The following is a 12226-nucleotide window of genomic DNA, read 5'->3' as shown; positions in this document are numbered from 1 at the left end:
CTCTATTTTCATTGCTTTAAACTTTTTTTCATCTTTTAAGATCGATTCTCATCTTTGACTTCGTCAAGTTTGGAAATGGTGAACTAGGTATCTCTAAAATTACCACCATAATCTCACACATATTTTTATCTTTCTAACCATATTATTATTATTATTATTGGACAACACTAGCATTGTGAAGCTAATCTTTCTATATCAGTGTCTTCATAGTCATCTCAAACATATGCCTACCATTTTTTTAATATCTTTTGATCCACTTAACAAAATGGAAAATAAATTAGATATTATTGTTATACACTTGATTCTATACACTTGAGAAATAATAATTTGATGTTAGATTATATTGATGCAAGTTATGCCCAACACATGAATAGGTACAAAAATTTTAGGATGGGGTCACCTCAAAAAATTATAGAAAAAAACTACTTGTCATAACATTATGAAACAATACACAACTTCTAGTTCTACCTCTTACCTGTTATCTTACCAAGTGTTTTTCAAAATGTTAAATATAACTACATGTTTTGTGGAGCACACAATAACAACTATGTTATGTTTTTTAGCAAAAAACAAGAACAATTTTCTGTGTGCATGAAGTGAACTATCCATTTTCTAAAAACCTTAGTAGTTTAGAAAGTAGATTTAGAGCACTACACCTTCATATGACTATTCCAAGCTCATGTTTACTTGATTTTAGAAAAAAAAGTTGTTTTCTTATACCCCCCTTTTTGCACATGATCTTGGGGCACTTACTCGATGGGGAAACCTCAAAACTAGAGGTAGATAAAAATAAAAAGTTGAAGGAGGCTATCCATGATTCTATTCACGTATCTTCTAGTTTCACCATGAATACCATTGACTTCACCTCTACTGCCCATCCTCCCACCTATGCCATTAAAGGTACTTCCCTGATGCCATCTCCCCTGTTAGAACTAGGAAGAAATAAAAATATACAATTTATGCTAACTCCAAAGTGTTGTAGGTTCATGGAATAGTGATTTCTAAAGGGAAATGTGCTAGATGCCAAAAGTAGAGTGAGATAGTGGGAGATAGCAAAAGAGAGATTGAAGCTCTCATGGTCTAGTTCACTACTTTGGATGATAGCTTTAGGACACTATCAAGGTTTTCTATCAAAGTGACCCATGTGACAGCTACCACACTCTAGTTGCTTCATTGGGAGAAAGAGGATGAGGGTCTCATCTTGGAGGACTCTAAGAGACTTTACAATTTTTTGGCTAATGATTGGGCCAAAGTCTTGTTGGCTAAGAAAGGAAAGGAGAAGGCTAAAGTTTAAGCCTTTGTTTTTTTTTTTTTTTTAACTTTTATGCTATGGTTCTACTAGTCTGTTACTCTTTGAACTGGTCATTGATGACCCTTATAAAGTTTAATTACTCTTTAAGTATATATTATAGGTTTTCTTTAGGTAGGTATAATTAGGACATGTTTATTTCTACTATTAGATGAACAATACTCTACCTGATAGTAATTTTGCTACTATATGAGATGCGAACTTGTTTTGTTTATACAAGTTCTTGGGGACTATGTTTTTCATATTAAGGGACAAGGTTGTAAATGTGTTGGTAATTTAGTTATTGATTATCTATTGTGAATGGTTTGTCCATTATTTTGTTCTACATTGCCACCCCCTTGTTTTAGACTCTTTAATATCAAAAACTTTATAAATTTTTTCATTATTTAATAATTATCTACCCATTCAAAAAAATCCTCCATCACTAAACTATGTAATATAATATTGGATATTATTTTTCTAATATTGAATATTGTAAAAGATAATATTTTAAGGAAATTTTCTATGTTTTAAAAAAATTAATATTTTCAAATAAATTATGAAATATATACTTTTGATATAATTATTTTAAGAGTATTTATATTTCTTCACTACAATGTATATCAATTTTTCATTCTATTTAATATACTTATTTTGTTAAAATTATTTGATTCATTGTCGTTATGATTTTTTAAATAAATGTTTTATACAATTTTTTGAAATATTTTTATTATTGTTATATGTCATTATTTAATAGTTTTTGTTAACATTGACATGTAATTATATTTTATATTTTAATCTAATAAAGTTGGATAAGCATTCCACTATGAACCTAACCTAATACAAAAGTGTACCACTTATTAATATATAATTATATTAAATATTTTCGTCAAAATAAACTTGAAACTAAATGAAAATGACATGGATATGCTAATTTTACCATAATTTTTTTAAAAAAATTCCAAATTAAAATTTCCCTTAAAAAACTTAACTAAAATATTTATATAATTTTTTTAATAAAAATAAATGAAAAATAAATGAAAAAGATAAGGAGACATTGATTAAATAAGATAAGAACATTGATTTTTATTTCCAAAACAGACCTTATCCAATAGAAAAATGTTAATTTTTGGTGACTAATAATTGTCTAAAGGTAGACACAAAAATAAGAGGAAGCTCCATTAGAGAGTGCTTAAAAGAAACTCTCTCCATCTCATGTGTGTGTGTGTGTGTGTGTGTGTCTGTGTATGTATGTATGTATGTATGTATGTATGTATTATATATATATATATATATATATATATATATATATATATATATATATATATATATATATATATATATATATATATATATATATATATATATATATATATATATATATATATATATATATATATATATGTATGTACACACACACACACACATGCCTAAAAGTATACACTATAACTTTTTATCTTTAAAAAAAAAAAACCTCCATTCCAGACTATGTACTATAATACTAGATATCATTTTTAAATATTTAATATTTTAAAAGATAATATATTTTCATTTTTCTATATTTTTAAAATTGTGTTTTGAAATAAATTATGTAATATATTTTTTGATACAATTATTCAAGAGTATTTATATTTTATCTATTATATATCATTTTATTTAATATGTTCATTAAAGATTATTTGGTCCATTGTAATTATAAATTTTAAAATTTTATTATTATTGTTATATACTATTATGATTTAATAGATTTTCTTAACATTTTCACATAATTATATTCATCTTTAAATCTAATAAAAATAGATAAACATTACATTGTGAACCTAAATCAACACCTAAGCCTACCACTTATTAATATATAATTATATTAAATATCTCATTAAAATAAAATATGACATAGATATGAAACCCTTTTTTTCCCCAATTAAACCTTTTTCAAATAGCCAAACTCCACTAAAATATCTTCACTAAAATAAAGCAAAAATTAAATGAAATGACCTGGATATAGTGGTTTCACGGTTCACCATAAGAACGTTTCTTTTTATTTTCAAATTAGAGAAAGCCTAAGTAAGCTCTCTCCCAACGCACGGTTCAATTGTCAATGTACATTTCAATCACACCCAAAATCTCTCCAATTCATACAATCAAACATTTCGTAATCCCAATAACGAATTGAATCCTACCCAAAATATAAATGTTTTCCTGATTTTTACACTTAGTTATTGGAGGTACCGAGAGATGGGAATCCTGCCCATCTATTGGTGAACTTTACATGCCTTCAGTTATCCGTTAACCATCCTTTATCCTACATTGTTTTTTGCAAATTTTACCCAGCTTTATTTGAGTGGATACCATTTTGGCGCCCTATAAATCAAGGCCTAGTTCATCTAAATCATAGCATTACAGATCCAATTTTGCTGCTACAGTCAAATCTTTGCAATGGGGGATCGTTCTTTCTTGTCCTGTTTCCTTATTTTTGCTTCTCTGATAGTATGCTCCCATGCTTCCCACCATGTCTGGGATGGAACCAGCTTGAAGGCCCTTCAAAAGCGCAAGGCAAACCCTACATTTAATTCGTCTATCCTCAATTTTCATAAGACGGCTTATCACTTTCAGCCTTTGAAGAACTGGATGAACGGTATGTATGGGATTTTGGATTTTGTATGAGTTTTTATTGGGCAATTATATATAATTTAGAAGAATTGTTGATTTTGCAGAGGGTTTATTTATTTATAGCTTCGAATTATGAATGTTATACTTTTGCTCGTAATTAGGATTATTTTCTGTTTGTTTTAACAATTGTTTTATGTTGATATGGATGTATTTCATTTCTGCGTGGACCAACCATGAAGACCCCAATGGTGAGTATACATGAATATATCCTAGTCTGTATCTGATGATAGTTGAATTTTTTGGTAGAAGTGCATTCTAAATTAGGGTTTGAATTTTTGCAGCGCCATTGTTCTACAAGGGCTACTATCATCTGTTTTACCAATATAATCCTCTTTCAGCTGTTTGGGGGTCAATTAGATGGGGGCATGCAGTTTCTAGAGATTTGATAAATTGGGAACATTTGCCTGGAGCAGCTCTTTACCCAGATGAATGGTACGACATTAATGGCGCTTGGTCTGGATCTGCAACCTTTTTGCAACAGGGTGGTGCTCCCGTTATTTTATACACGGGAAACACCAATGACTCTGTTCAGGTTACAAACATGGCAGTTCCTACGGATCCCTCGGATCCTTTACTGAAGGAGTGGAAGAAAGCTCCAGAGAATCCTGTCATGGTTCCTCAAGGTTTTATTAATGGCAGTTCATTCAGAGACCCAACTACAGCTTGGGTGGGATCAGACAATACATGGCGAGTCCTGGTGGGAAACAAAAGAGATAAACAGAAGAGAGGAATGGCTTTGCTTTACAAAAGCAAGGATTTCAAGAAATGGATCAAGGCAAAACACCCGCTTCATTCGGCCAAACGTATCGGGATGTGGGAATGTCCTGATTTTTATCCGGTTTCCCTCTATGGCAACGATGGCCTTGATACATCTACTCAGGGGCCTTCTATGAAACATGTGTTGAAGAACAGCTTGGATGATTCTAAGGTAGACTATTACACCGTGGGTAAGTACTTTCCTCAATTGGACAAATATGTGCCTGACAATGGATCCGTGGAGGGCCCAAATGGGCTCAGATATGACTATGGCAAGTACTATGCCTCGAAAACCTTTTATGATCATAATAAGGGGAGAAGGATTTTGTGGGGTTGGATTAACGAATCTGACAGTGTGACAGACGATGTGACCAAAGGATGGGCTTCTGTTCAGGTAATCCTGAAAAGTTCTTTCTCTAGGACAGAAATTGGGTTCTTTCTTTAGGACAGACTACTAGGTCTCTTCCCTATTCATAGGCTCTTTGATGATAGCATTAAATAGCAATTTCCCATTTACTACTGTTCATAGCCAGGGTTTATGACTTTTATTGCAGGGGATACCCAGGACTGTAAGGCTTGACAGCAGCACCAGGAGTAGTCTCATTCAATGGCCTGTGTCTGAGGTGGAAGCCATAAGGGACACCAGTGTAGAAAAGCATAATGTGGTATTAAAGAAGGGATCAGTCATGAAGATAGAAGGACTAAAATCAGGGGCAGCACAGGTCAGTTCATTATCAAAGTGGGGTACTGATATAAAATCTTCTATATTAATGTAGTTAAGTGATCTTATATTCACCTTTTTGGGTAAGATTGGATAATATTGTGTGAGTTTATTATTATCAACATTTCCGATCATATTCAGTGATTTCTTAGGATGAGAGAGCTAAGAATGTCTATAAATAAATGATCTTATTCTTGAAAATGAAATGTCCCACTTTGTGTACAGGTTGATGCGGAAGTCGAATTTACCTTACATAATAAGGTTGAAGACCATGTCTATGAAACAGTGGAGGACATGGATGTTTTCACCAATGCCCAAAAGTTGTGCAGCACGGGAACAAATATTGAAGGGACTCCACAGGGAATTGGGTTAATGGTCTTGGCATCAGATGATCTGAGTGAAAGAAGTGTTGTTTCTTTCAGATTTTTCAAACACAAATCAGACAACCAGCTAAGTAAAGTGGTGTTGTGTGTTGACCAAAGCAGGTTATGACTTCATTTACTCTGCTGCATTGTTTGATATCAACGAATAACTTTAGTTTGTCTTTTATGGATGATTACTGATAAGTCTGACGAGATGGTTACAATGATAAACTGGGCAGGTCATCTTTAGACACTGATGTGGACAAAATGAGTTATGGTGGATTTGTAAACCTTTCTCCTAATCAGAAATCCCTGTCTCTGCGAGTTTTGGTGAGATTTCTGTATATTAGTCAATTTAGAATCTGGGTTCTTAAAGACATAAAATTTCTACAATTCTTGAAATTGCTCATAACTATTCTTTTTAACCAAAGTTTTTCCGCACAGCCCATTTTGGAGCGAGCGGGAGGAATCTAACTCTTACTAGATTAGATTGTATCCTAAACTACTTCTAGATTAGATAGTGTGTTAGTTTTTGCACTGACATTTCGGAGTTTTAATAAAAAAGCGAACACACAATCTCTCTTTCATTTTCTTAAAGTTTTGATATCTTTCTGAATGGAAGTTAAATGAAGTAGTGTAATTGTATGAACAGGTGGATCACAGTATAGTAGAGAGCTTTGCAGAGGGGGGGAAAACTTGCATCACATCAAGGAGTTATCCGATGTTGGCAGTGAAGGAGAACGCCCATTTGTTTGTGTTTAACAATGGAGACTCAAATATTACTCTACAAAGGTTTACAGCATGGCATATGAGAGAGGCCAGTCGCCAATACTCAACAATCCTGTAGAGTTTAACATTACGTGGACTGTAACTTTTTGGCCCTTTTGCTCTACTTCACTCTGGAAAAACATATGAGCTGATGACAAAAGCGTGGACTTTTGCCATAGTTTCTTTAATAAATGTGAAATTGTTTCTGTTGTGAAGTATTCTGACAGCCTGCTGTTCTGGCACGGCTACGCGGAGTGCCATGCTTATGCCGGAATGCCGTACATACAATACATCTATTTCTATTTCTGACATATGGATAATGGAGGACTGACTCTGGACCGCCTAAAATTATTGTCGATTTTTTAATAAATTTACAAAAGCGTTTCGGCTCTTTACCCAACAGAAAAAGGAGTACTTTAAAATTTATTTATATTATAGGTATTTTTTTCCGTAGGCTTTAACATATCTAGTGATTAATTTTTTACATCTCAACCAATTAGATCTAATTATGTTTCCTTCTTATTTTAATTTTTGATTTTTTGGATTGTTTATATATGAAATTTTTAGTATCTAAATTTCTTTAAAATATTTTACTTGAACTTGATTAGAGCGAATTTTCTCATTCACTTTTCAAAAATAACAATGTATGAAAATAAATAGTTTTGGGTTTGTAAATATTAATTTTATCACCAATCACTCTAATATTTGATTATATTAAATTTTAAATAATTTAATTTGTGAAAGATGACAATTAACTAATGTATATATTAAAATTTAGTGTTTGTGAAAAAGAGTATACTAATAAATGAAAAGGTTAAAATATAATATAAATAATTATATCTTTCTTAAAATATTTTATTATTAGACTAAAATTTAGTACAATTTTATGATTATCTAGGGTCAAAATCTCTACATCTTAATACTATTTATTTTATAAATGTTTAATTATTTATAGTCAAAAAAATATTAATGTATTAATATACCAATATACTAAAATACAATTCAGTACTTAGAATAGTATCATTGAATTTATGTGAAATTTAGATTTTTAATATTAAATTTTTATTGTAAAGTTTAGATTTTTTTTAAAGTATATCATATTAAATTATAATATTTTTCATTTTAGAAATTTAAAAGTTTTTAGATGATTTCTTTTATTGCTTTTAAATTTTGAAAATTATATTTATTATTTTGTATAATTAAAAGGTTTGTAAGAAAATTTTGTTATATTAATTAGAATGGGAGATGATAATAACTCATTTGCAAAATTTATTATGTTTATTAATTTGAAATTTTTAATATATGTGATAAAATAAATAAAATTTTAAAAATAAAATAAAATAGTTTAAATTTAATAATTATAAAAATAATAAAAATATTAAAATTCTATAATAATTATCATTTGAATTTCTAATTTGAAAAATCAATTTGATAAACTTTTAAATAAGTTCTTTTATAAATAGAAAGACAACCATTGATTAATAACATATTTAAACCAAACATAATAATTTTAAATCTTGTTTTTAGGAAAAAAAATAATTTTACAATTTAAATACTCAAAAAGTAAGAGACAAAATAAACTTTAGAAAATAGAGTTGAAAACTAAAAATAAAAGAAATTTATAAATGTTCTTGAGAGGAAAAAAATATTGAAATAAACTTAATTAAAAATCTAAAGCATCATAGTGAAACTAAATCAAATCTATTGCAAATATGTTATGTAAAAATATTTTGTTAGATTTAAAACAAATCTATTGCAAATATGTTATGTAAAAATATTTTGTTAGATTTAATTATATATATGTGTGTGTGTATGTATATATGTATACATACATACGTACGTACGTATGTGGGTATGTATGTATGTATGTATACATATATGTGTGTGTATATATATGATGGAGGTCATCCATAAACAAGTTTTGGATATCCAATAACCCGATACAGGCCTTATCCCTTATGATGTCTTCGAACCTTGCACTCAGCAAGAAACCAATGTAAATATAAGAAATTGTTTAAATCTATCTTGATTCTAATTAATATTAAAAAAAAAAAATTAACATTTTATTTATCCAAAATAAATAATAACTAGTATTTATTTCATTATTATATTATAAAATTTTAAATTCACAAAAAATTATCTAAATTATTTTTAAATTTCTAAAGTAAAAAATATGCACTTTAATATTATATACCTAAAAAAATCAAATTTACAATGCTATATGCATAATAATAAAAAAGTATAAAATGTATATCATAATAACTTTACAACTATTCCGAATTTTAAGATAAAATATATATTTTAAGATAAAAAATATATATTTTAATATTATATGCTTGTAAAAAATATAGATTTTACAATGTATATAATCTTAATTTAGAACTATTCTAGCTAAAAAGTTGAAAATTTGCACATGAACATTTTGTAAATTCATCAATTAAATAAGAAAATAGGAATAGAACAAGTGATTGTCACCCAGTAAAATGTGGGTACATTTTGGGCATAAGCATGGCATTTGGTGGTTGCAAATCAGTTGCATCATAGCCAGTGCTTGCTTTTCTTGGCTATCTTTCTACCGTTGCAATCAGTTTTCAATTGGCTTTTTTGAAATCTGCTATGTGCAACTCTCAGTTATTTTAATTGTTGGGCCTTGCCCTTTTAAGTTTGGCCCCCTTTTTTTTTTTCCAAATAAGCGGTGTCATGCTTTTTTCAAGTAGTACAATATTTTTGTTTCAGTTTATATAGTTATAAAATTATTATTATTATTTATTTATTGGAACAATGTTTGAAAATCATGTCATCGAAAGATTTGGATTAAACTAATTTTTATTTTTCTTTTCATTTATTTCAGCTTCAATTTTATTTCATATTTAGATGAATTTGGAGAAATATCAATGAACTTAAATAAATATGTTAAATTTTTTCATTTTCACTTTTTAATTAGAAAAAGTTAAGATCAAATTTATATTAATAATAATGCATTTGACTTAAGAATAATTATGATGTCTTTGAAAACAACATAAAATTTAAAAATGAATAAAGCTTGTCACTATAAGTCTTTCGTCAATTCTCTACTTTAAATACCTACTATTGACCATTCGTAAACAAAAGGATTGAACTAAATTCTATCTAGAAAAGGAAGAACATTAAGCTCTTTCCTTCTCTTTGAAAAAGCTAAAATGAAAAACTAACCAAAAAGAGCTAGAAAGTCTACTTTGAAACTTGAATAAAACATAGTTAGCCTTCTCTTGGGTGTTTAAGAGCTCTTCCTCTTTCTCTCTTGCTCCCTTTAGCCACATTTGCCTCAACAAATAATGCCCTTTGTAAGTGGACTATTGAACCTTTAGATTTGGATTATTGCATGCTCTTTGGAGATCTCATAACCACATGTTTTGTGCACCAATCTAAACCCTATGCTTCAACATCCTATAGTACTTAAAGGTTGTAAGAAGGCTCGCCTCCATATTTCTCATATTTTCTTCTCCTTCATCCTCACTAGATTCTCTCATTTGGGCCTTCGTTATAGTGGAAATTGTAAAGCTTTATTAGAAAGTTCTCATTGCATCGAATCTCAAGTCTTTGATACTTGAAAAGCTTTTGATCTTAAATCTTCAATATCAAATATCGTTTGGGAGGAAGTTTGTTAACTATTGCAATGCCATAGTCTCTCTACCTCATAATTTTGAGATTATCATCTAGACTCCTTAGAATTACTGCCATGTTTATAGGAAAAACTTGTCTAGAAATATTTTCTAAAACCCTTTTGCTCCCCACATGGAGCAATATTGCCAAGAACATTGTAGCAATTTTTGTATTCACTCTATATTGGTAGTTTCCATTCTCTCACCATTCACTTCCCCTAGAAAAGCTACTTGGCTTTTTGGTCTTGGTACTTTGGATAGAATTAGAGACTCCATAATCCCACCACCCAATTCTTTAAGACTAGCTTCAAAACTTCTTATATTTTGCTTTCCTAAACTTCTTAACTACAAAACTTTGTTGATGTTGAAGGCCTATTCTTATTGTTACTCTCTGCTGAAAGAGTTCATTCTCTCATCATTCTATGTTTGTAGAATTCACTATCCTCATTTATCCCTAAAAATCAAGATTTGGTCTTCTATCTAAATAGGTGGACTTGTTGAAATAACCATTTTCAAATTAATTGAAATGAATTTGTTTTTGATGTCTCTCAGTTACTTTCGCTATGCAAAGATGAGATGCTTTTGTCATTGTTGCTTCTCATATTATTTCATTTTCTCTGTTTACTCATAGGTATGCTTTGTTTACTCATTTTGTTTGTTGCACTACTAACATTGCTAACATAATAAGGTTGAAGACCATGTCTATGAAACAGTGGATGACATGGATGATTAAGTGAGCTACAATGTTCTCCAAGATTGATCTTAAGTCAAGATACCATTAGCTTTGCATCAAGCATGTTGATATTCATAAGATTGCCTTTTGAACTCACTATGGGCACTACGAGTTCACAATAGCTCCTTTTGGGTAAATGAATGCTCCATTAGTTTTCATGTGTCTAATGAATGGAGTGTTTCATTCTTATCTTGATAGATTTGTACTTGTGTTCCTTGATGATATATTGATATATTCTAGATCCTAGAAGGAGCATGAGGAACATCTATGTTTGGTTTTATAGTGCTTGAGAGATAATCAACTTTATGCCAACTCAGCAAAGTATGATTTCTTTCAATCAGAGACACAATTTAGGGCACATCATATCAAGTGGGGGTATCTCTATAGACCTCACAAAGATTCAAGCAATGGTAGATTGGCCTACATACACTACCATGTCAAAAATTCATAGTTCATGGGTCTAGCTGGTTATTATCATAGATTTGTCCAAAACTTCTCTAGAATAGCACATGTTATCACCTCCCTTCAGAGGAAAGGAAAGAAGTTTTTATGGACGAAGAAATGCAAGGAAGCATTTTGGAAGCTCAAGAAACTTTTGACTAGTGCACCGATCTTATTAGTACTTGATCTAGTACATGACTTCATGGTGTGTACAGATGCTTCCCTTGAGGAGATTGGAGCAGTATTGATGCAGGATGGATAGGTGATTTCTTATGAATCGCTCAAACTCAAGGATCATGAACTGAATTATCCTACACATGATCTTGAGTTAGCTACGGTAGTTCATGCCTTAGTGAGATGGATAAATTTCTTGCTGGGACACATATTTAAACTTCATAGTGATCATCGCAGTCTACAGTACATATTCATGTAGCCTAATCTAAATGCTAGGCAGAGGCATTGGATGGAGTTTCTATGCGAGTATGACTTTGAGGTGAAGTATATTCAGGGGAAGGAGAATATGGTAGCTAATGCTTTGAGTTGTAGGAGACATGTGACATTATCTATGACTCTTAGTGATTTGAGGAGCTAGATACTTTAGGCACTCCCTATAGATACTTGGTATCAAGAGGTGAGCAAAGAGATAGATTTAGGGAGACCATTGGAGGGTAAGGTTTTAGACTATGTTTCGGAGTCAGATGGCCTTTTGCGACATTTAGGAAGGACCTATGTACCACTTCTAGATGAGATTTTTAGGTTTATCCTATCAAAGGCTCATTGTGCACCTTAATCAACACATCTAGGTGTCAAGAAGATTCATGCAAACTTGCGACATCTATTCTATTG

The 12226-nt window shown here is 30.4% G+C and overlaps 1 protein-coding gene across 1 annotated transcript; it reads left to right on the top strand.

The window, feature by feature from the left end:
* Window positions 1-3451: 3451 nt before the first annotated feature.
* On the top strand, window positions 3452-6973 carry LOC149562691 (beta-fructofuranosidase, insoluble isoenzyme 1-like). The gene is made up of 6 exons (XM_089826134.1): window positions 3452-3927; window positions 4240-5108; window positions 5269-5436; window positions 5661-5920; window positions 6037-6127; window positions 6450-6973. The coding sequence occupies exons 2-6, from the start codon at window positions 4500-4502 to the stop codon at window positions 6642-6644; spliced, it is 1323 nt and encodes a 440-aa protein (XP_089682260.1). The 5' UTR covers window positions 3452-3927; window positions 4240-4499; the 3' UTR covers window positions 6645-6973.
* The last annotated feature ends 5253 nt before the right edge of the window (window positions 6974-12226 follow it).

This window comes from Cupressus sempervirens, chromosome 4 (assembly GCF_028749045.1).
Source record: "Cupressus sempervirens isolate cs-2001-9-10 chromosome 4, ASM2874904v1, whole genome shotgun sequence".
Classification (NCBI taxonomy): Eukaryota; Viridiplantae; Streptophyta; class Pinopsida; order Cupressales; family Cupressaceae; genus Cupressus; species Cupressus sempervirens.
Note: the sequence above shows the minus strand (reverse complement) of the source record. Positions and strands in the feature narration are given on the sequence as shown.

Coding starts and splice junctions, on each gene's coding strand:
- LOC149562691 (XM_089826134.1), top strand. CDS start 4,500: ATGGCAGTTCCTACGGATCCCTCGGATCCTTTACTGAAGGAGTGGAAG. Junction 5,921..6,036: donor TTGTGTGTTGACCAAAGCAG/GTTATGACTTCA, acceptor TAAACTGGGCAG/GTCATCTTTAGACACTGATG. Junction 6,128..6,449: donor CCCTGTCTCTGCGAGTTTTG/GTGAGATTTCTG, acceptor TTGTATGAACAG/GTGGATCACAGTATAGTAGA.